The 26,566-nt window shown below is 29.8% G+C and overlaps 2 protein-coding genes across 6 annotated transcripts; one reads left to right on the plus strand and one right to left on the minus strand.

Moving 5' to 3' along the window:
* The first annotated feature begins 818 nt into the window (after positions 1-818).
* LOC137822554 (uncharacterized) lies at positions 819-8,470 on the plus strand. The gene has a single exon (XM_068627459.2). The coding sequence runs from the start codon at positions 953-955 to the stop codon at positions 8,468-8,470; it is 7,518 nt and encodes a 2,505-aa protein (XP_068483560.2). The 5' UTR covers positions 819-952.
* Positions 8,471-12,301: 3,831 nt separating this feature from the next.
* On the minus strand, positions 12,302-15,047 carry LOC137826735 (protein JINGUBANG). 5 transcript variants are annotated; one of them, XR_011083579.2, is made up of 4 exons: positions 13,549-15,047; positions 13,147-13,323; positions 12,810-12,977; positions 12,302-12,690 (listed from the first exon to the last, which is right to left on the minus strand). XR_011083579.2 is itself a non-coding variant. In XM_068632873.2 (2 exons), exon 1 carries the CDS (start codon positions 14,955-14,957, stop codon positions 13,554-13,556), a length of 1,404 nt encoding a protein of 467 aa, XP_068488974.1. In that variant the 5' UTR covers positions 14,958-15,041; the 3' UTR covers positions 12,839-12,977; positions 13,543-13,553. The 5 variants fall into 5 exon arrangements, 1 of the variants encoding a protein (XP_068488974.1); XR_011083578.2 differs by having other exon boundaries at positions 13,543-15,047; XR_016517700.1 differs by having other exon boundaries at positions 13,147-13,333; positions 13,549-15,041.
* Positions 15,048-26,566: the final 11,519 nt, after the last annotated feature.

Here is a 26,566-nt window from a genome sequence, read left to right on the forward strand (position 1 = left end):
CAATCAAAAGTGCAAGTTTTTTGAATTTTTCTTTAAACTTGTCCATTTTTACATGTATGTTCTAACTTGAGTTTCGATACATAATACTTTAATAGCGTGCCAAGTGTACAACATTGGGTAGGATCAATGCTTCATTATGTATCATCCAGAACTACAAATAGAAGTTCTAGATCTCCTTGTAGTGCCTCTTCTACCATATCAACATCCTAAATAATATTAATTTTATTTATTTTCTAATTTTTATACCTTTGTTAAGTGGAATGATATATTGATCACATCATTGCTCATGCTTTGAAAAATGATTTCTCAACAATGAAAATATGAAATGAATATAAATCATACTCACATTTCATTCAACAATAATATTATGAAAAGGAATATTAATACTATTTTAGTCTCTATTAAAAAACACTATATTGTACAAATTTTGTTATAAGACGCTCCAAATTTAGATTAACTTATTTAAATCATATGACAAAAAAAGAATACCATTGATGGTTTTTGTTTGTTGAGTTTAAAAGGGAGAATAATTTTACTTCTTAAAAAAAATAGTAGAGCTACATTTTTTAGAATTAGAACATTAATGGTTTCACAAACAATGACTATTATAGTATACACAAAATAATATATTAATAGCAATATTATTAAAAGAATGTTAAAGATTGGAAGTTGCATAAACTAAAACGGTATATTTCTTTTCTCGCAATAGAAAAAGGCTTATGCATCATCCTATCACATTGCATATCCATCTATTATATCAACATTTCTCCACCTTTACCTATATATGTAGAGACATTTCAAGAACCTCTCCCATAACTTTCAATGTTGCTACACAAATGCAACTTCAAACAAAAATTTCAATATTTTCAAATTTTCCTCTTTTAAAAGTGCATTCTCTCAAACCAAAAAAGTCTAATCTTCTTTGTTATTGTTCACTTATTCTCATTATTGAATGACAAATGCACATGGTGGCTCCACATTAGTGGAGCTAAATACACATAACACCTTACACAAACCCAAATTCGAAACATTATCACATCCTGAACCTATTTCGTTTAGCAATTTTAATAATGAGGACGATGACTTCAACTTTAACCACAATAGCAGCACCACAAGTAGTAATAATGCCTCTCCCTATTCTATGTCCCCATGGAACTTCCAACCCAATACTTATTCTCCTCTCAACAAGTCCCCATGGTTATTATTACCTAACTCACCCGAAAGTGTCTTCAACCACCACAACGAAGATAATCACCCTGAAACTGAGCTTATCGGATCGCTTGTCCGCGAAACAGGTCACATATATTCCCTGGCCGTTTCAGGGGAATTGTTATACACAGGCTCGCACAGTAAGAACATAAGAGTTTGGAAACAACTCAAAGACTTCACTGGTTTCAAATCAAGCAGTGGATTGGTCAAAACCATAGTAATATTCGGTGGCAAAATTTTCACTGGCCACCAAGATGGGAAAATCAGAGTGTGGAAAGTTTCTTCCAAGAATCCAAATAACCACAAACGCATAGGGAGCTTGCCCACGTTTAAAGAATACGTGAAAAGTTCCATGAACCCAAAGAACTACGTGGAGGTTCGGAGAAACAAGAATGCAGTGAAGGTGAAACACTTCGATGCCATTTCGAGTTTAAGCCTAGACAAGGAAGAAGGGTTATTGTACTCTGGTTCGTGGGACAGAACATTCAAGGTGTGGCGCGTGGCAGATTCAAAATGCTTAGATTCTATTAGTGCACACGATGATGCAGTGAACGCGGTGGTCACATTGTTTAACGGACGTGTGTTGACCGGATCTGCTGATGGGACTGTGAAGTTATGGAAGAGGGTGAATGGTCAAAAAGGGGAGAAAGGGGAGAAGGGAAAAAAGTCAAAGCATGTCTTGGATCGAATTTTGCTAAAGCAAGAGAATGCTATTACATCGTTAGCTGTGAATTGTATGGCCACAGTGGTTTATAGCGGTTCTTCTGATGGTTTAGTGAACTTTTGGGAACGTGACCAAAAGGGTGAATACTTGCAAGGTGATGTTTTAAAGGGACATAAACTCGCTGTGCTTTGCCTTGCTGTGGCTGGAAACCTCATTTTTAGTGGCTCAGCAGATAAGAATGTGTGTGTGTGGAGGCACAATAAGAATGGTTTCCACACATGTCATTCAGTTTTGGTAGGTCACACAGGCCCTGTTAAGTGTATTGCCGTGGAGGAAGAATACTTGCAATCAAAGAAGTGTCATGAACAAGAACAAGGGTGGATAGTGTACACTGGGAGCTTGGACAAGTCAGTGAAGGTGTGGCGTGTGTTTGAACAAGTGTCAGAGGTAGGCACATTCCAAAGCAAGACCCCTTTGAATCATGTTGGTTCTCCCCATCATTCTTCTTTAGGAGGGTTAAATTATAGCTCACCAAGAACAATGAATGTTAATTCTTCAATGACCGGAATGAGTTATTCGTCACCGCAAAAGGCCATTGTTAGCCATGAAAATGACCTTAACAACCAGAATTGCGATGCAACCAAGAACACTCCCAATGACAATAATAAGAATCATGATCATGCTAAAAGTAGTGAAAAAGGAGACAAATATTCCAATTGGGGTGACATTCATGACAACAACTACAACAATGATAACAACAATGACTATGGTAGCACTAGAATCAATGATTCTCAAAGTAACAAGCGAAATAACGGTGATATCACTAAGAATAATAACTTTACGGATAGTATCAATAATGCTAAAAGCATTAACAACACCAATAAAAGTGGGGATGCTAGCAAGATTGACATCAATAACAAAATAGGGGCATGTAAAAACATTGGTAATAGCAACAACAATAATGGTGCTATTGGTGGGCGCATTGACAATAACAACAACAAAAATTACAACACAGATAGTCTAAAAAGTAACAACAACAACAACAACAAAAATCATAATGTTGATGGTGCTTCTGTCAATAAGAAGAGCAATTACAACATTGATATTAGTAAAAGTAAGGACATTGACAACAATAGTATTAAAAACATTAGCAATGACAATGACAATAGATACAACAATCATAACATTCCTATTGGTAAACACATTGACATTGACAACAACTGCAATATAGGTGCAAGTAAAAGCATTGACATTCGCAACAACAACAATAATGCAGATATGGGTAGACACATCGACAATGACAACAAAAATCACAACATTGATAGTCTTAAGAGTAACAACAATAACATCAACGACTATAACAATGATGATGTTTGTGTCAACAAGAAGAACAATTACAATATTAATGACACTAACAACAAAGACATTGACATCTATCAGTACAACAATGATAGTACTAAAAGCATTAGTAATGACAACAAATGCAACAACAATGAAAACATCTATGTTGATAAAAGAATTGACATTGACAATAATCGCAACACAAGAGCAAATAAACAGATTGACATCATCAACAACAACAACAATGTCAATATTCGTAGATGCAACGAAAATGTCAACGACAACAAGTATCACAATGTTGATAATCTTAAAAGCAACAATAATGATGGCCAAAAAGATAACAATGATAGTCTTCATGTCAACACCAAAAATTGCAATATTGACACTACAAAGAGAAAAAACTTTGACAACAACAACTACATCAATGATAGTACTAAAAGCATTGACAATAACAAATACAACAACAATGATAACATTGATGTTGGTAAAGAAATTAGTATTGGTGGGAAATCCAACACAAGTGCAAATGAAAAGATTGACAATATTATCATCAACAACAATATTGATATTAGTAGACGCAATGGCAATGACAAAAAAGATCACAATGCTCATGGACTTAAAAGTAACAACAATGACAACAACAATGGTAAGAAAGATGGTGTAAATGTCAATAGCAAAAGTAATGGTATTATTAACACCACTAAGAGTAAAGATATTGACACTAACAATTACAACAACAATAGTGCTAAAAGCATTGTCAGTGATGATTACAACAAAGACAACAACAATTGTAACATCAATGTTGGTAAAAGAATTAGCATTGACAAAAAGCACAACACAAGTGAAAATAAAAATATGGACACAAGTAACAACAAAAAAGCTGATATTGATAGACATATGGACAATGACAACAAATATCATATTGCAGGTTGTCTTGAAAGTAATTATGGTGGCAACAACATCCGTAACAATGATGATAATCATGTCCATGCCAACAAAATTTGCAACATTGATAGCACTAAAAGTAAAGACATTGACAATAACAACTACTACAATTATGGCATTAAAAGCATGAGCAATGACAATGAGAACAAATACACCAACAATGATAACATTAGTGTTAACAACAATACTGATATTGGTAGAGGCATGGAGAATGATAACAAAAATTGGAGCTCTGGTGGTCTTCAAATAAATAATAGTACTAACAATACTAAGAGTAAAGACAACAACTACGACAACAATAAGATAAAAAGCACCACCAATGACATTGACAACAAAAATGGTAATGTTGATGTTCGTAAAAGAATTAACATCGACAAAAATGACAATGACAATAGATATCACTATGTTAATGGTCTCAAAGGTAACAATAATGACGATACCAACAATAAGAATGACAATGTTCATGTCAATAGCAAAAGCAATTGCATCATTGGCTTTACTATGAGTAAAGATATTGGCATTGACAATTACAATAGTGATAGTACTAAAAGAATTGACAGTGGGAACGACTATAAATACAATAATTATAAAAACGATACTGGTAAAAGAATTGACATTCACAACAAGTACAATACAAGTGGAAATAAAAAGATTGACATTAGTAACAACAACAATGTTGATATTGGTAGATGCATGGTCAATGACAACAAATATCACAATGTTGTGGATCTTAAAAGCAATTATAGTGGCGACGTCATCCACAATAATGATGCTGATAATGTCAATGGGAAAAGTGATTTTAATGTCAATAGAAATAATAGTAGAGACATTGACATAGACAGGTACGACAATGATACCATTGATGTTGGTAAGAGAATTAACACTAGCAACAGTTGGAATACAAGTTCAAATAAAAAGATTGACATCAGTAACAACAATAATGTTAATATTGATAGGTACATGGACAGTGACAACAAAAATCACAACTCTGATTGTCTTAAATGTGATAACAATGGTGACATTATTCATAACAGTGATAATGATAATGTCAATGACAAAAACAATTACAGCATTGATAGGTCAAAGAATAAAGTCAACAACTACGACAATGATATGATCAAAAGCATCACCAATGAAACTGACAACAAAAAGGGTAACATTGATGTTCGTAAAACAATTAACATTGACAACAATCCCAACACAAGTTTCAATAAAAATATTGACAACATCAACAACAATAACATTCATATTGGTAGACACAATGATAATAGCAGCGACAACATCAATAACAATGATGATGATAATGTCAATTGCAAAAACAATTTCAACATTGCTAGCAATAAGAGTAAAGACATTTTGATTAACAAGTACGACAATGATAACATTGAAAGCATCACCAATAACACTGACAACAAATACAACAAAAATGGTAACATCGATGTTGGTAAGAGAATTGATATTAGCAATGGTTGGAATACAAGTTCAAATAAAAACATTGACAATATTAGCAACAACAATGTTGGTATTAGTACATGCAATGACAATGACAACAAATATCGCAACATTCATCTTAAAGGTAACAACAATGGTGGTAACAATGATAAGAGTGGTGTTTATGTCAATAGCAAAAACAATTGCATCATTGACTCCACTAAGAGTAAAGATATTGACATTAACAACTACAACAATTATAATACTAAAAGCATTGACGGTGGGAACAACAATATATACAACAACAATTGTAACAACGATGTTGGTAAGAGAATTGACATTGAAAACAAGCACAACACAAGTGGAAATAAAAAGATTGACATTAGTAACAACACCAATGTTGTTAATGGTAGACACATGGGCAATGACAACAAATATTACAATGTTGATGGTCTTAAAAGTAATTATAGCGACGACAACATTCATAACAATGGTGGTGATAATGTCAATGGAAAAAAGAATTTCAACATTGATAACACTAAGGATAAAGATATTGACATTAACAACTGCAATAATGATAGTACTAACAGTATTGTCAATGATAATGACAAGAGTGTTAGAACTAAAATCACTAAAAATAGGGACAACAACCCCAAAATTGATGGTGTTGAAAGCAATGGGAACAAGTACAAGAGTATTGATGGTGGTAAAAACATTGAGTATGAGGATAACAATAAACAAAAGGATGGAGATATTGTTAAAAATATCAACGTGAACTATAATAATTACAGTGCTAGAAACATTAATAGTGACAACAATGTTCATAACAGAGGCAAAGATGGTTACAACTACAACAACAATAATGGTAAAAGCATTGATATTGGCAACAATCACAATACAGGTAAAAACATTGACAATGACAATAACAATTACAAGAGTGATAGTCTTAAAAGCGACAATAACCATAACAATAATGATGTTTATGCCAATGAAAATAATACCTACAACAATGATAGAACTGAGAGATTTGGTAAAGAAAATACCAACAAAAATCATAAGAGTGTTAGAACTAAAAAACCTATTATCAATAAAGATAATAATTGCAACAATGATGATTTTAAAAGTGGAAACAATATCAATAACCATGATGGTGTTTATGGCAATAACATTTATATGAATGGTGTTGTTAAGAGTGATGACAATGTTAGAAATATATGCATCAATGATAGTTCTAAGGGTTATACTAATCATGGTGGTACTTATGGAAAAAATATTTGCAACAATAATGATGTCAAAGGTAGTAACAATGATACTTTCAAGGTAAATGACAACAACATCAATTGTGATAATGTTTATGACAATAACAATCACAATAAGGATTATGCTAAAAGTAAGGACAATGAAAGCTACAATGACAACACTTATAACATTAAGTGTAACAACAATGGTAATAGTAAAAATGATAGTGCCTATATCAATGGAAATAATATTTACAAGAGTGATGACACTAAAAGCGGTAGCAATATCAACAACACATGGAATAATAACAGTATCAAGAATGATGGTGTTAATGACTACAATATTCACAACTATGATGGTGTTAAAAGTTGCAATAACATCAATAACCATGGTGGTGGTTGTGGCAATACTATTCAAAAGAATAATGATTCTAAGAGAAATGAAAATAGTAGTCATAACAACAAGAACAATAATTCTAAAAGTAGTAGCAATGACAAGATTAACTATGACAGTGTTTATGGAAATGTCAATAATAATCCAAACAATGGTGGTGCTAAGAGCGATGACAATGTTGGCAACATGAACACCAACAATAACTCAAAGAAAAATGTCAATGGTAGTAAATATCATGATATTGCTTATGGCAATAACATTCACAACAATGATGATGCTAAAATCAATTGCAATAGTCGCAACACCAACAAAAATGATACTTCTAAAAGTAAAGGCCTTATTAATAACACACGTGATGATGCTTATGACAATAACATTCACAATGTTGATTGTGTTAAAATCAGTGGCAATGACAACACCGTCACCAACAAAAATAACAATGATAATTTTAAAGGCAACAAAAAGGGAAACAACAATTATGATGGTGTTTATGGTAGTGAGAATGACATTCACAACAATGATGGTGTTAAAAAAGGTAGTAGTGATAATTACAAGGGTAACAATGATAGTTACAAGAAAAGTGATGATAATAACAACAAATGCAACAAAAGTAGTGCTGGTGGCATTGCCAACTCTAAGAATGATCGTGCTTGTGAAAATGAGAATTACATATGCAACAATGATGGTGTTAAAAGAAATGCCAATGACTACAACAACCTAAAAAATGATCGTTCTTGCGGAAATGAGAATTACATCTGCAACAATGATAATGCTAGAAGAAATGTCAATGACTACAACAACCTAAAAAATGTTCGTGAATGTTTAAATGAGAATTACATATGCAACAATGATGCTACTAAAAGAAATGGCAGTGACTACAACAACCTAAAAAATGATAGCGTTTGTGGCAACAACAAGAATAGTCATACTACTAAAAGCAATTCCAACCACAACAACAATAACACTAAAATCAATGATAGAAGCAGTCTCAATGATCACAGTGCTAAAAGCAATTCAAATAACAATTCTAATTATAGAAACAATAATGGTTTTAAAAGCAATGAGAACAGTATCAATCACAATCGTGATGGTACTAAAAGCAATTATGATGTCGACAACAGTAAAAGTGATGCCAATAGCAATCATAATCATGCAAGCAATCTTCTCCAAAACAATAACAACAATATTGTTGACTACCGAAACAAGAACGAGAGGCAGTTGCAAAGTAGAAATCAGTATTGTGATTAATTATGTACAATATTTTATTAGTTTATTGTAAAATCAAATTAATTAATGTTTAGGAATATGTGTATTAAAATGCAAAGTATGTATATAAAATGAAATCAGAGTAAAGACTAGTAGATGAAAAGATAGTGAAGCTTATATAGAATTGTGACTTTGTATAGTTACATCGGATTATGATATAAAGATGTACTTAGAACTTGAGAAAAAAAATACAAAGAAATGCATTTGAATTATTTTGCATCTATGATTAGGTGAGAAATGGAAAGTAATTCCCCTATATCATTGCTTTCATCCATCCCTCACCTTCATTGTATAAAAAATAATCAATATGATATATAAAGATATCTTATCTCATACGTAATTCCTCAAAATTCTAGTCTTACATTATGATAAGTTTATTTATATTATTTTAGGATATACTCTTAAGCTTATTGTTATTGATAAGTTTATTTATATTATTTTAGGATATACTTTTAAGCTTGTTGTTATGAATTAGAGTGTATGATTTTCTGACCTTGTATATATACACAGCCTTAATGTATACTTTTGATGATTCGTTTCTTTTGTTAATTTCATTTTATAATTTCTTTATCTTTTTTCGTATATTTCATTGACACTATTTTATGTTTTTCCCCTCTTTTAGTGTTTTGTAGGGCTCTCTCTTCCAATTTTATTTTTAAAAATGAGGTCATTCAAATATAAAAAAAAAATAGTGATTAATTATATTTCCAAATATTTTAACAAAATGGAAATGTGTTTGTTTGTTTATAATTATAATTTTGATTTATTTTAAAAAAATAACTGCTTTTTATGACGAGCTATCTCATTTAAAATAGATTATATATTTTTTCCTTTTAATTATTTTGAAAAACTGAAATAAACTCATGAAAAGCTATTCAAATCTATTATTTTTAACGAAGAAATTATAAGAAACATTCTATAATCCATCATATTTGTCTTTTTCTATTTTTTCTACCTCGTTCGTTGGCTACGCTCATTTTACATGTATCTGAAGTGTGTGGAAATATAAATGTTTTTGTGCACATTCTTTTATACGTCTTTGTGAGATATTATAATTATATTTGCAAAAACTAAATTATTTAACAACTTCTAATATTTATTTCCGATTCACAACTACTACATCTTGTTTTTATATCATACATATTCAAATATTATATTAGACATTCTTCGAGTCAAATCAAGAAGTCATATCCATCAATATATATGTAATAAAATATTTTTTATACTATTATCAATGGAATAAAATATCTAATACAAAATAGTTCTAGCTATTAAATTCAACCATAAAAAAATATATAATATATTAAAATCTAGAAAAATTACTATTCATGATATAAACTAATATTTTCTATACCTAATTTCTGGATATTTTTTTTTACTTTTTAAAAAATTAAATTTTCAGAAAATAGAGTTTTTTTTTACGAATATTTTGAATCAGATTTCTAACAAAAACATAATCTTGCATGGAGAGGTGGAAACTAACCTTCCTAAACAAAAAGTATAAATTTAACTAAAGAAAATAGGACTGTTATTTTTATTAAATAATTTAATGTGATAACAAATTTAAATTTTGATAAAAACAGCGTATTGTTTCTTGATTTATAAAAACTTGTTCAAATAATCTTAAGAATATTATTTTACCACTTAAGTAAAATTTAATTATTCTTAAAAATCCTAATTTTTAAGGTTTCATATTTCCAAAAATCATGGTTCTCTTCTTTATATGCCAAAGCATATTTCTAGTAAACGCTATCACCTAACAGATTTAATTACCCTCTCACAAATAAAAACTCGTAATTTTGGACATATTATTCACGAGTATTCAATAGAGTTGAATTAGACCAAACTATAAAAAAAAAATGAATATAAAATTCTCTTGTTGTGAAAGTATCATTTCTTTTATTATAAATTTTGGGTTATTTGTGACTTGTGAACCTCTCTTTGTAACATGTAATGAGCTCATTTTTGAAGCATTAGTTTTGGAACAAAGAGCATGTAGCAAGCAATTTATGATGCATTTATAGTGCAGAATATACATCTCAAAGTCTATATTTTTTATTAGAATAAGTGTTTTGTAGTCAGAATGGGACTTTTGTATCCAACTGTTTTACACTTTTTTTGGCGTAAGTCTGGTGTGTAGGTTTTAATATGAATCATTTTTTGTATTATGATTACAGTACCCTTAAGTGCTACTTTATATTAATTCATTATTTGCCTGTAAAAAAATAAAAAAATATTTTGGTACTCTTTCTCCTCAAACAATTACCAGTTTTCATTAGATGATTTTATTTTTAAAAAAAATTATGATTTGATACCCAATTTTATCTCTCACAATTCCTTCTAATAATAAAATATTACACTACAAGAAAAACATGAAATAAAAATCAATTTTAGAGACAAAAAGTAATTAGTTGTTATAGTAACTAAATTAGAGACCATTTTAAAAACTTAATAAAAATGGTTTCTAAATTAGTTTCTATAATTGTTAAATGGTTCCTAAATTGGTATCAAATTAGTTACCAAAGTTTTAACTATCAATTATTTAGATTTCAAATTTAGTAGCAAAAGTTGCTAATTTGATACCAATTTAGAAACCAATTAACAATGATATAAACTAATTTAGAAACCAAGTTTTTTTTTTAATCTCTAAAATTGTCTCTAATTTAGTCATTATTACAACTAATTATTTTTTGTCTCTAAAATTGGTTTCTATTTCATGATTTTCTTGTAGTGTTATAATCAAATAATAAAAGTAAATTAGTAATATTTAAGGTGGTTAGATTATATGAAGGAAGTTCAAAAGATGAGACTTATTAATGTCTGACTGGAATGTGATTTCGCTTTGGTTTGTGATGCGTTTATTGTTAGGACTAATGTTCCTTGGATGCTTCGTCATCGGTGAAATATTTTTCTTGATTACTTAATTAATGTGTGAAAATCAGATTTAGGATTACTCATATTTTTTCATGAAGGAAATGTGTTTGCTGATAAGTTTGCTAATTTAATATTTATTCAAAAAAGAATCTTTTCATTGGTATAATAGGTTATCATCTAGTATGTTCTTAAAATTCTTTATGAATAAATATAGTCTACATATGTATATTTTTTAACACGTGAGCTTTGGTCTAGTTTTCCATATTTTTGTATTTTTTTTAATAATACTTTTTTTTCATGTGATGACAAATGATTGTTGTTACTTGAGATGTCAACATAACTGAGATGTCAAGTTGCATAGTAATGCCTATCACGAAAACTTTTATTTTAAAAAAAAGTTGTTAGATGATAATACAGTGTTGTAAATCCCACATCGACTAGATGGGGACAATTCATTGTATATAAGTGGATGCAAACCTCATCTCATGAGCCGGTTTTATGAGGTTGAGTTAGACTTAAAATTTACTTTGTAATATATAGTTGTCTATTACAGGTTCTTTATTTTGTTTTCATCCAACATAATTGAAGATTTTTTTTTTTTAAATTGAACAAATGACAACACCTACCACCACCACTAGAAGAAAATCATTTTTTTTCATTGAAAAATAGGTTTTATTTAATAATTTTTTTTAGTGTACAACTAAGTAGAAAATGAAAATATCCTAGTCATGATTTCTGGAATTTGGTGTTCGCTAAACATTAATTTTGGCTGATTTTTTATTCTATAAGAAAAAATAATTAAAATTATTACTTAAAGAGAAGTGATTTGTCTTTAAAAAGTTTTAGCTTAAAGTTTTTAACCTTACGTAATAAAAATTACATTTGATTTACTTGCATTAACACGTTCCCTTCAAGAATAATATTTGAACTTTGATTTACGATAATCGAAATATCTATGAAATTGTTATTAAAGTCACATTTACAAATAAATGCAAGTTTGGGGATACATGCAATAAGACCATGCGGTGGCAACATAAGTTCTAGCCTAATCAAGATTAGGTTAATTATCATTTCCTCCAAGATTTTTTCCTTAAGCATTACTGTTCAATCTCTTGGTCAATATTCGAAGAAATTTCTTGATGCTGAAGACTATATGAGTGATGATGTTTGGCTGTTAAAATTTCGTGGTTAGCAACTCCATTACTGTCTACAGTGCACTCATCGCAGTCATCTATAAGGCCACTGAATAAGATAAGAATACATATCAGTGTCCTCAAACATGTCCAACCACTTGAACCCTTCAAACATGTATACTGATTAGATGGTACCTGCAAGCACAAACAAAGATTCAATGCACTGCCGAGTAGTTTTATTTTATCCATTACAGTGCATAACTCAAAAACTGAATATTGTTATCATGTGTTAGCTTAATGAAAAGAAGGGTGACCTGAGTGAAGGATCATGTTGATACACAGGGTCATAATCTATCGTGGAAATTTCAGCACCCTGCATCCGAAGGAACGTGTAGACAGACACTGATGTGATTGAGTAAATCCTATGTTACGTACATACAAAAATTCCACTCAGCTGATTGCGGTGGTAATCCATTGTGTAACTGAAATTAATCAAGGAAACATGGGATTAAAAAACACAACAACAGTATTAAGAATTACGCTGTGTGATATGAGTTGCATGAAATGTTATAAAGTGTAGTAAGCTAGTGAGAGTATAGGAATGGATTATGATGAGATGATGAATATGTGGAGGAGAAAACATTATCTCACCCGCTCTAGAAAATAATTCTCAGTAGATATTTTATGTTCATTTGTCCTATAGTATGTGGGTTGAGTGGTTGCATTGCATCCCTTCCAGTTCCCACCACTGGAGCAGCTGGAAAAATACTGTATCCAAGTTACATGGCATGGTGTATTTGAGTAGGTTGTGGTGTGAATAATTTCACCCTGTTGCAAACTAAACATCATTAACTTTCCCCCTTAAGATGAATTACCAATATATTGTAAAACTTCGTTCACTTTGCTAATTAACTTTGCAATACTTGATACAAGGCTTATACAGACTCCTAGAGTGTGAAAAAATGCAATTAGTGATCACATGTGTATTTACAAGTTTCTGGATAACTCAGTTAATTAACAAAAACAATTTGTACGACAAGAACCAACCCTCACAAAGTCTATGTGGTAAATTGACCCGGAGTGGTCCAGCTCAACTCCGGCGTCTGTTCAGACACGCGCCACACCTTCACCGACTTGTCCAAGCTCCCCGTGTACACAATCCACCGCTGATCACCTTTCTGGCGAGGCTTCTCCTCTTGCGCCTGGTCCTCCTCCACGGCGATACATTTAACAGGACCCATGTGACCCGTCAGAACCGAATGGCAGGAGTGGAACCCACTCTCGTCGCGCTTCCACACACACACGTTCTTATCCGCAGACCCACTGAAGAGAAGGTTCCCCGCCACGGCCAGGCAGAGCACGGCTAGCTTGTGCCCTCTTAAAACGCCGCCGTGGATAAACCCACGCTTCTCGTCACTCTCCCAGAAGTTCACCATACCATCAGAGGAACCGCAATAAAGCACCGTGGCCGTAGGGTTCACCGCCAGCGCTGTAACCGCGTTCTCCTGCTCCAGCAAAATCCGGTCCAACACATGCTTTGGCTTCTTCCCCTTCTCATCGCGCACCCTCCTCCACATCTTCACCGTCCCATCCGCGGACCCCGTCAACACCCACCCTCCGGACATCGCCACCACCGCGTTCACTGCATCGTCGTGCGCGTTGATCGACTCCAAGCACTTGGAATCCGCCACACGCCACACCTTCACCGTCTTGTCCCACGACCCGGAGTACAACAACCCTTCCTCCTTGTCCAGGCTCAAACTCGAAACGGCGTCGAAGTGCTTCACCTTCACCGCGTTCCGGTGCCGCCGAACCTCCACGTAATTCTTGGGGTTCATGGAACACTTGACGTAGTCTTTGAATGTCGGCAAGCTCCCGACGCGTTTATGCTTGCTTGGATTCTTGGACGAAACCTTCCACACTCGGATCTTCCCGTCTTGGTGGCCCGTGAAGATTTTTTCGCCGGAGATTATTATGGTTTTTACCAATCCACTGCTTGATTTGAAGCCAGTGTAGTCCTTGAGATGCTTCCAAACTCTTATGTTCTTGCTGTCGGAGCCCGTGTATAACAAGTCCCCGAAAACGGCCAAGGAATATATGTGACCCTCTTCGCGAACGAGGGATCCGATGAGGCTGTTTCCAGGAAAGTCGTCTTGTTGGTGGTGGAAGAGGTTTATCGCAGGTGAGGTGGGTAATAACCACGGAGACTTCTTGAGGGGAGATGAAGAATCGCGTTGGTAGTTCCACGGGGACATGGCGTAGGGAGAGACATTGTTGCTGCTGTCTGTGTAGTTTAAGTGGGCGGCGTTGCTGCGGCGGTTGTATTGGAAGTTATCATCGTCGTTGTTGGAGGGGTAAGGCGAGTTGGGTTCGGAGTGCAATAATGCTCCAAATTTGGGTCTGTGTAAGGCGTTGTTGTGTGTGTTGGGCTCCACCAAGGAGCCTCCCTGTGCGTTTGTCATTCAAAAATGAGAAAAAGCAATGAAGGAGAAATCTTAAAAATATTGAGATGTGTTTATTGAGGTTGTGTTTGTTTGAGAGGATTGAAAGTTGAACAAGAGGTTGGTTACGCGGATATATATAGCGAGAGGTGGAGGGAGATGGGGTGATGGGTGCGCGACACGTGTAATGAAACCGAAAATTGGAAGATTTTTTGTGGGAGAAAATGAACATTAGTTTTGTTGCGTAAGGAAGTGTGTTGGTTGCGCATATGAATGAGCCATTGTTATGTTTGACTTTTCAATTTCTATACCATGAAGGGAAGGGAAGGGATCGTCTAATGTTGACCTTTTTGTCTTGTCAAAAAGCCGCTTTTTAGCTGATGCCACCATGACGTGTAATTCCCACTTGCCCTCTCCCTTCTGCTGGACGGTTTCAATAGATCTTCCCCAATTCTTTTACTCATAATAATGTCACATTCTTAATTACTATATCAAATTATTAACTATTTATTTTGAATAAAAAGACAAGTGGATGATACGATGGCAGAACAATTTAAAAGAAATTTAAAAATGAGATCAAGAAATTTAAACATGTGACCGTGTCTGAGTTACATAGCACAATATATCAGAAGGTTGAATTCAACACGTTGAGTGCGTAAATTTAAATTCCTCGTTCCCACTGTCTAAGGAATCCGTACAAGTGCAATGGCCATCCATGACCGAACATTCCGAGTGAAAATTCCTAATATTGCGTATACTACCCAAAACCATGCAATGCAACACAAAAAATGGAAATGAAATGTAACATGTCACCAGACAGAGACAAAGTTTTGGGATGTGAAGTCAAAATGTTTGTTGAACCATATATGTATGGCATTTTAGGGCAACATTCTAATATCCAAAACTATCCAAAATGTTCACACAGAAGCTGTTTAATAACTGCTGAAGGCGTAATGTCTGCGCTGCGTCTTTCTCAAAAAATTGTAAGTCTACGTCTCTGATATTGCCATCAAACTTCAAACGTTGTTCAGGACCACTCATTTTCTTAAGTGTAACAAAAAGTCTTGCCCAGATCGAACTAATACGTGACCAAACATCTTCCTCGGTTGTCTTTCCCCTTTCATAGTATAAGATAATATAAATGTTACAGTGTGAACTTCAATCTACTTTGAATACGCAGTTTAAATATTGGTAATGGATAATTGCTATATAAGTAAAGTAGGTCACATCTATTTCATTCACTACCCAAAAATTTATGCCACTACTACTTCTTCCATCCCAAATTATATATATGTCTCCCTAAGTACTTTTTTTCATTTATTTTAAAATATTTTTCATTTTTAATTTTTTTTAATTTTTTTCTTCCAGTACCTATACTTTGTTTTAATAATAAAATATTTATTTTATTATTTTATCTTACATATTTAATATATTTAAAAAAAATATTATCTAAAAAATGAATAGGTGTAAAAAGAATAATTGCATCAGGAAATCTCGCTGTGTGGACTAATTCTACATTTCCCAATACATAAGCATGACGATACGTTTACGTGTGTCCATATAAAATTAATTTATTTTTTATTATATATCTACATATTTTAAATATAAAAGTTATAGTGAATTTAATGTTAGCATGTATATATTTCAAATATATGTTTAATTTTTTTTATCAAATTCAATTTTGATTAATTTTAAAATGAGTAAACATTAAAATCCTAAGGTGAACGACTTTATAATATAAGTCTTATTAACTCATTTCGATATTTTTCACTCCTCCTTTAGACTTCAAGCATGATAAAAAAAATCAAAATTTTATGAATCACTGTTTGAATAAATTATCCCATTATATCACATTAAATATTTTAAAGTTGAACTTACTAGATCGTATAGAGAGTTGTAACTTAATTATATATTAGATGACAATTCTTCTTATGAAAAATAAAACTAAAAATATTATTAAATTAAGTTTGAATATAAATAGTAAAAAAAATGTATGATTTTTCAAGTAATAATCTGATTATTAATCAAATTTTAACGACTTATATATATAATATGGTTTATATTTATAGTTTTTATTTATCACAATAAAAAAATGTTTCACTTGACATGTTTCCATAATTTCATATTATATATTTAACATGTGCAATTTCTATAGTTTTTGGCCTAGAAAAATGAGAAATATGCAATATGATTTAAAAAGATCGAGTATACAGAAAAGAAGAGAAAAGAAAAGAAAAATAAAATAATTCAAAATTTTACTTTTTCTTAAGAAAAAAACGAGGATATTTTTGGGAGATTTATAAGAAACTTATTTTTCCAGAATGAATCAGAAAAAAAAATTGAAAACCTCTCTTTTTATTTTAGTTTCTTAAAACGTAAATACTTTTATGACATAAAAACTGAAAAAATATATATTTTCACCCTTAAAAATAATGGTGTAATTTTTTTTACTATTTAGATTAAATTTAACTATTTTAATTCAACTTATTTATTTTTCCTCTCTTTCACTCATCTAAAAAAAATAGTTCTTTCTTTCTTATTTTAAATCTATTCAAAATGAATATGTACATAATCTCTGTTTATATTTTTCTTTTACAAAAAAGTATATTTATCTTTTATTTCTGTCAATTCTATTTATTTTTATCTTTTATTTTCTATTTCATTTTTAATCTAAGCAAAATAAATATCCTTTTTCTTCCTGTTCATAGTGTCCTATGGAATTTTTGTTTTTTTTTGCTTCTCATAACATAATAAAATATCGAATCTCACACTTCTTAGTTGCAATGGGTATGCAAATGTTATCTATAAAAGCCATCGTTGAGGTTTCAACACGTAGTTAAAATAGGGAAATTTAAAAAATTATGGGGAGTTTATCTACTTATATATATGAAGCAGATAATAATATAATAAAGGAGATTCTGCAGATGTCATCAGAAATCTACCGAATCTAATCATAATTCGTGTTTAGATTTGGACATTATTATTTATAATAAGGGTTTAAAGTTTAAAGGGAAGACATGGCGGAAAAAGAATCGGTTTCGTATAAATTTTCTTTGCAAGTGTATTGAATTCAATGTATATGCATGAATTATTATTTTATCTGTGATAGGTATAACATATGCTTTTTATATAATATTATAGTTTCCTCAAAATGTAAGCAACCCTTTTTACCTACATTTTGACTTCATCAATTGCGTTGAGAATTGGGAGCCTTGTGCTCCCCTACATATGCGATCAATCATTTAAATTTTATACATTTAGTCTATCATGGTCATGCAATTAGGTTAAGAATAAGAAGTTATTGCATATTGTATTAATTGTTTTGTGATAGAGATTAAGTTAGATAAGCCACCATCAAATTATGATATGTTTCAGTCATTACATCATGTAAAAAAAATTAGTGTTTTCGTAATTTTTTTTGTCGAATAGTAAATGCTGAATTTCATAAATATAGTATAAAAACTATGATTAGGAGTTCGATTTTCAGAAAAAAATATTAAATAAATAATAAATTATTATATGTAATTATTGTATATAATATTATACGATATTATATTCAATTATATGAAATTAATTTAATAATGATAGAATTTTGAGTGAATCCATGTATAATTAGATTGTAATTTGGAGAGAGAAAGTCTCCTACCTAGTATATATTTCCGAAATAAATACACATATAAGAATAAAACATCTTCTTCCTTCTTTTATACAAATTTCTTATAAAAAAAATTTATAAATAAGAGATTATTTATAAATTAATATAATAGAACATCTAATAAAACATTAAAATAATATAAATTTATGTTTTTTAATTGAAGAAGCCATTTTATAAATTTAAAATAAAGTTTATTTGGCATTCTAAGTAAAAAAAAAAAAATTAAAATAAAATATTATATCATAATAAAATAATAATTTTTAGATGTTAAATAAATGAAATTATTATTAGGGTATTATGTTTCATCAAGAAAACATCATAAAAAATATTATTTTAACAATTATACAGTAGAGAGATATCAATTTACAATTTTAATGTGATATAATATAATATTAAAATTACTTAATTTTAATAAAAAGTATTGTTTTTCTTCAATTATAATCCGATACAAGATTCATCTTATCATATAAGCTGGCTAGAATAGAAAGGGTTGCACATGTGTCGGTTAAATCCATGAGTTTGGAATGAACGTTACGTAGGCGTGGTTGAGTTCATTGAATTGCACCATGCGCGATCTATTCAAGTTCGAAGTGGTGTGCAAGAGTTAAAACACTAGCGTGATTCATATTTCTGATACAATTGTATGAAGTCTTTCTCATTTTATGACTACCCATGACAAAAATATGTTCATTATTAATCTACACATACGTGTTAGACCTAAAAAAAAAAACATATACGTGTAAGGTGTGAGGCCGAACAAGTCAAAATCACAGACCAAAACATGTTACCAGGAATTTGTCTCAGACACTTGGCAGAACATGCAGGCTTCATATTTGGCTCAAAATGCAAGGTTGCATGTTTGCTAGCTACCTCGTAGTTGCACCAACTCAACATGTGTTAGTGAACAGCGATCCCTGCTACAGAAGAATAGAATATAAAAAAGTGAAACTCTCATCAAATCACAAACTTTTTCAACCATATTCAAGCAAATACTCAGTATTATTCTCTTTTTTTCACTTTTTGCCTTTTGTGTCTGCTTATCATCAAACACGTTATCCCAAAGCCAAAGCACGATTCTCACATAACATACTTCAGTGGCAATCTAACTAAATTTAGAAGAAAAAGGCTATTGTGGGGGCTATAAAGTCCTAGTTTTCTAGCCAAAACTTACGAGCTCAACATTGCAATTAATTATCTGGGACAAGTGTCCCATTGAGCTGTCTCGTTGCATCATAATTAACAATAAAGTGTTGAGAGATTTTTACACAGAGGCCACTTAATGCAATGACTCATTCGTTTACGTTTTTAGATAAAGGTTCTTACATGAGTATTCCAATTAATGTCCACATATATATTAAAAGAAAGTTATCCAAACAAAAATTGAAAAAGGAATAGCTAAAAAACTGAATCAGACCGAAGAAATTAAATGCTTTCCGTTTTAGAAAAAAAAAATGTTGAAGTCTCTAACACTTGATTTAACATGAATAAATGTTGGTTAAAAAAGGACACAAATTTAATTATTATATGGATACCATGAAAGTAATATGATTTGTTCTTTTTATTTTTGTTTTCCTTTTCTACTTAAATAAAACATACCATAAATGTCAAGAAAATAAAACACCAGGACCTCTCTTGTTAGGTAGGTATTAAATTTTTAAACTTTCTCATGTGGAAGAAACTATTGAAAATTGACTTCATTATATTTAATCTTAAATTTGGAATAATGAATCCAATTTTAGTCTCCCAATTTTTTTTTCAAATATGATTTTAATTTCTCAAATTTACTGTTTAGAGATTAAAAATGACTTTTAAAAAAAAAACCTAATTCTAGAGTCTTCAATTGTTTAAAACTAAGTATATTTTTTAAATTTTGATATGCTAAATTTTTTAAAACTTTAGGGGACCAAAATGATGTAATTGGTCTAGTGATTTCTGAACTTTATGTTTAAGAGAAGCAGATCAAACATTCATACAGGAGGCGCGTGATTGACGACATGCATCTACCTTTAATAACATCAGAAGATTAGAAGATTAAGTTATAATACTTTTGTTGAGTTAATCAATGGTTCCATAATGTATATATTTTGTTTGGTTCTACATTAGATGTGTTTTTCTCACTTATTAAAGATGTTAATGATTATAATTTGAAGTAAAACACAATTAAAAGTGATAAAAAATAACAAGAACACACTTCTAGTAACCTTATATTTCCATTTTCTTTTTTCATCAGTTTGTAGATAAGAAGCCGATTAATTAGCTAATGATTGCGTAGCAAGAACGTCAAAGCCTTTGAATGATTGCAATTTTCCTTTTGTGTTTATACTTTCATGATTGAAAAATTATGTTAATGTTGACAACGTGGCGTGATTATGAGATTCTTCATTCATCCCCGAGAAAAAGCAGTGCAAGAAGATATTAGCTGCTTCTTCTGTTTTCCACCAACACAACAAAATCATTCATTTCAGCTGTCCTCATTCTTTTTAAAGCTTTTTCAGAAGACATTCAAATGGCCAGCTCCATTTGTAACTATGATTCCAAACTGGTAATTTTTTTTGGTTTTGTTGCACTGTATATATAATTGGATGTTTATTGTCTAGATTATGCTGTTTAAAGCAGTGACAATGACAGTAGTAACTGATATAAATCAAATAAAGCAAATTTGACAGTACAATATATATATATGTGTGTGTGATATATTTCAATGGCATCTAATTTAAAACTTTTTACTAAAAACAGTGTGCATCAAGAATCCACACTTTTGTCCTTTTGAGTGTATTATAGAGAACATTTGGTGTATTTCAATAGCATCTAAAATTTTATATATATACATTATAGAGAACATTTGGTGTATTCCAACTCATTTACCTACCTATATATACAATTAATCTTGCAAAATATACTTGCATAAAGTGTGTACTTCATTCTTCTACAGTAAAAAAAGTGCAAAACAGAAAATGCAGGACTAGAAAAATGTACAGAAAATTTCTTTGATCTGTTGTGTTGATTTGTATCATATCCAGCAACTAGAAAACAAGCCGTCTGGTGCCACTGTTTGTGCATAGTTTTTGACCATATAGCTGCTAAATGAAATGTGTCAATATGATCAATTATCAGTATCACTCGACATTTCACATGTGGACAAATAAGTTTCAAAGTATGACCTATTATGATGTTCTTCATTATCTTATTTCATTTCACTTAACAAAGAATAACAAAAATCAACATTATTTCATTTTCTTTTGTAACTTTGTGATATAAGAAATGGAGGCATTACAGAAATATCAGAAGAGTGGTAGCAGTTCTAGAAGTTCCATGTAGTTGTAGATGGGAAAAGAAGCATGGATCCAAGGTAGTGCTGTACACTTGGCAAACTATTGTAGAATTATTTGGACCATGTTGTCGTTAGGATGCAAATGTGACACAGAAGAGTGAAGAGTGTGTCCAACCAATCTAATCATAACTTGATGAAAAAGAAAGAGTAACCAAATAATAACATGGTAGCTAGCCACCAACCACTGTTAGTGCTCTACAGATGGCCATTCACTAACCATACCCCAACCAATCAACTACCCTAAAACCAGTGTCTCTCAGCAACGCATGCACGCAGTCAAGCTCCTCTTGTTGACTCAAACAAAATATCTCCCATATGTTGATCAATCATGGAACCAGGATTTCTGCATCCCTATCCCTAATATTATCTTAAATAATCAAAGATAATATCAATGCAGAATCGTTCGAATTAGTTAAAGATTTTGAAGTAAAAACTCTTAAACTTTTTCGACAGAAAAAAACTCTTTAAGATGTTACTGTATGAGAAAAACAGTGCCTGTATTGTAACCTATAATAATAGAAAAGTATGAATGTTATCTTTGAAAGTGTTTTATATTGTTTTATAGTAGATAGCTACTTGCATTATCACCTATTCTAACTTTTTTGCGATGGTATATCTTCTTCTTGAAAGTGGATTAATCTGATTCGTGAATTTGTTTCTGGTCCTACAAGTGTTAGAAGTGATTTTGTGGGGATGTTGGTGGTGGCAATATTGATGAAAGAAGTAGAGTGTACGTGTCAGATACTGGTAGTATACACAGGTAAAGAAGAATCAAGACAACAGATGGATGATAAATCAATAATTGCAATTTCTAGACCTCTCATCATACTTCTTCATCTTCATATTGCTCATGGTGTGCACTCAATTCAGAACTAGAGCCAAAATCCAACACATTTAAATAAATAAATAATATATATATACTAAAAAATATTATTAAATAAAAATTAATTTTAAAAATCAAAATAATTAATTACTATTTAACTAAACTAAAGATCATTTTATAAAATAAAAAATTATTAGTATTTAAAGTATTTTTACTATTAATAAAAATTTACAAAATAATTTCTAAATTAATATTTAATTATTTAACTATTTATTACTTTATATTATAAATTATTTTTATTAGTTTTTTAAGACTAATTTATAATTAAAATTTAAATAACTAATTTAGATATTCATTTAAAATTATTTTATAAATTTTTATTAATAATAAAAAAAATTAAATATCAATAATATTTTAATTTTTAAATAATATCTAATTTAATTAATATAATAATTAATTATTTTTTATCTTTAAATTTAATTGTTATTTAATAGTTTTTTAATGATATATATATATATTAGGGATGGCAATACATAAGTAAATTATTTTGTATTGATTTCAAGTAAGGATAGAAAACAAAATAATAATGACTATTTTTTATATTACATTTAATTTTAATATATTAAAATTAAAAAATTAAAAAAAATTATTATTTTTATTTGTTGAGATAAAAATTTTATTTGTGACACATTGAAAACTATTTTATAATAATTCAATATTGTAATATCAAAATTAATATATACAAAATAAATTATAAATTATGAATAAAATATATATTTTTTAATGAAAACACCATGTTCAAAATAAATAACGTAAAAAAAAGTTTTACATATATAATTGCCTTGTTTATACGGTTAATATTTATGTTACTTAATTAAATTTAGGGCCTAAAATTATAATTCGCTTAACTTGATAATGTTTTTAGTCCTAACTATATTAAATAATATTTTTTATTTTAGCGTTAAACTAATAATAATTAGTTATAAAATTTTAAAAAATATGTAAAAGTATTATAGATTTAACACTAACAAATAATTTTTCAAAAATTAAGGAAATAATATTTAGAGAAATAAAAATAGATAGTTACACCTTTTTTTCCTGAAATGAGTTGGTCATATTCAAAATGTTTCCTTTTTTAAAATAAAAGAAAAGGCAGTGTAATGTAATCAAGAGTGCAAGGGTGGATATATCAAGCCTTGAAATTGGGCCGATTGATATCCACCAACAGATAGACCATGCTATTCGCTACACTCTATTTCCTCTTTCACACCACTTTTTTTTTTTAAATCATTTTTATAAAATAATAAGTATAAGGCCCTGTGCGGTTACATACATTATCGAGATTAGTTCCATAATACATCAATGCGTAAATATATTACGAAAGCTAATTTCTATAATAATAAAAAATTAATTTAATTACAAAAGTTAATTTCTGTAATATATTAAAAAAAATGTAATGAAGATTATTTTTTATAATCTAAAAGGCAAGAGAAAAGGTCTGTTTGAGTATGTCAGAAGAGTCCAAAAGTTTATGGGTGTGAAAAGTATAAAGATGAGTCCGAATAGCAATTCCTCAAGCATAGTTAGGCCTTGTAAGTCTTCTGATGACTATTTCTTCCTTCACCTCCATATGTTCTTTTGTCACCCCATAAAAATATGAAAATACTTTTTTATCCTTCTTATGTCATCTCCATATTCTAGATTACATAATCCAGAAATTAATCTTGGATTTGGAAATAACTTACAGATTATGTAATCTGTAATATATTTAAAAAAAATGATATTATGGATTATATAATCTGGAAGTCTAGATTTGAAAATAGCTTTCGAATTATATAATTCATATACATTTGAAAAAAGGGCTTCCGGATTACATAATCCAGAAGTTAATTTAGACTTATAGATTATGTAATCTAGAAACTAATTATGCATCTTAAAAAAAGGCTTTCAAATTTCATAACCAGAATTTAATTATGAATTTGAAAAAGAATTCTAAATTACGTAATATGGAATATTATAGAAGGACATTTTTGGAATATCAAAACTTTATGGAGGTAAGAGTATAACATATGGAGGTGCAGGAAGAAACTATCTCTTCTAATAAGTGCAGTAGGGCCCGATGAAAAGCCCATTTAAATATTTTTCTTGGATCTTTCTTCCACACATTTCTTTAATGATCTTATATAAATAAAATACATAAAAAAAGTTAAATAATGCTGAAGTAAAAGTAATTCATTTTTTTTGAAAATCATAAAATAAAAGATTAAGGAGAATTTTATTATTTCATATTTTTTTAGAGGTAGCACAACGAAATTCCTACCATGGAATTTCTCTATTTATTGCCTATACAATTGTATGAATTCTTTATAATGATTTGTTGCATCATTTTCGAATTAGACTATTATATCTTTTATCATCAGATAAATATATTTTCATTATTTAATAAAAATATGATTAGTAACCATATAATTTCTCAGTTTAAAAATAATTTCACAATCTCTCAATCTTAAAAATAATTTCATAAACTCTCAAATCAAAAGTAGCCGCAACATACGTTAAATATTTCAAATGTGGACATATTCTTCTACGCTATCTAATTATTTTTATTGTTTTTCTCCATACATTCCTTTCAAAAGCACTATTTTGACAAAAGCTATTTAATTTTTAAAATTACATCATCTTAGTATAATAGAAACGCCTACACATATCAAAATGCTTGTATAATTGTATTTATGGTAATTATACAATAACATAAAATAATTTTTTTTATATAATCTTTTATTTAATAGAAAAAAACTTATCATTATCTCTTATTAATTATATATAAAATTAATTTATATTATATGAGTAAGTACAAATCTGATTTGAGAAGTAAATTTTGTAAAATAAATAAATTTTTTTAATATTTTAATAAGATTTGTTAAAACTATTTGTCATCCATTATCAAATTATTCATTATCAAACTATTGTTAAATTATTTATAAAATATTTAATGACACTTATAATATATATATATATATATATATATATATATATATTAATATGAGAAAATTAAGTTAGAAATTGTGGAAATTTTAGTTTAGAAGTTGATAAATTTGAATTAAGTTTAAATTTAACTCTTAATAATTTTATTTAAGAATCTCTATGATTAAATGAACTGGACAATGAAGTTAAAATGACAAATAATCTAATTTATGGAAAATAAGTTTATATTTTTTGAAACATTATATCAGACAATGAATAATAAGTTTTAATAAATTGAGATTTATGCAATGAAATATATTTATATGGCAGTAAAACGTTGATTGTTGTATAGATTGAGAGGTTGATCTTCCGTTTCTTTGTTCGTTACGGTAAATGTGCATTATGTTTTTTGTCTTGCTTTGATTTTTGGTTTTCTTATTTGAGAGTCACAATTATCCTTTAATATCAGGTCGTTTAGCAATTTTGTTTTACATGACGTTTTTTCGTGAAAGTAGTGGATTTTTATGTTTTGTGTTGATAAGTTTACTTTTGGCTTAAGGTATTTAAAAATATTATTTGGATTCCATTATATATATAAATATAATATATATATATATAAATATTGGAACATTTTTTATGTCTCTTTTATATTTATTTATTTCTTGTTTACTTATTTGTATTTTATAACTATGTACAAGTAGTGAAGTTGCTTTAGTACATAATATAATTGAATTATAAGCCGTAAAAAGTGATGAGTAGTTGGCAAATATCATTCATGATGGACCCCACCACTACCATGTATGTATCATGTGATTCATATATATCATCAATTCTTTCTATTTTAACATCAATTAATC

This window comes from Phaseolus vulgaris, chromosome 11, assembly GCF_051622355.1.
Source record: "Phaseolus vulgaris cultivar YP4 chromosome 11, ASM5162235v1, whole genome shotgun sequence".
NCBI lineage: Eukaryota > Viridiplantae > Streptophyta > Magnoliopsida > Fabales > Fabaceae > Phaseolus > Phaseolus vulgaris.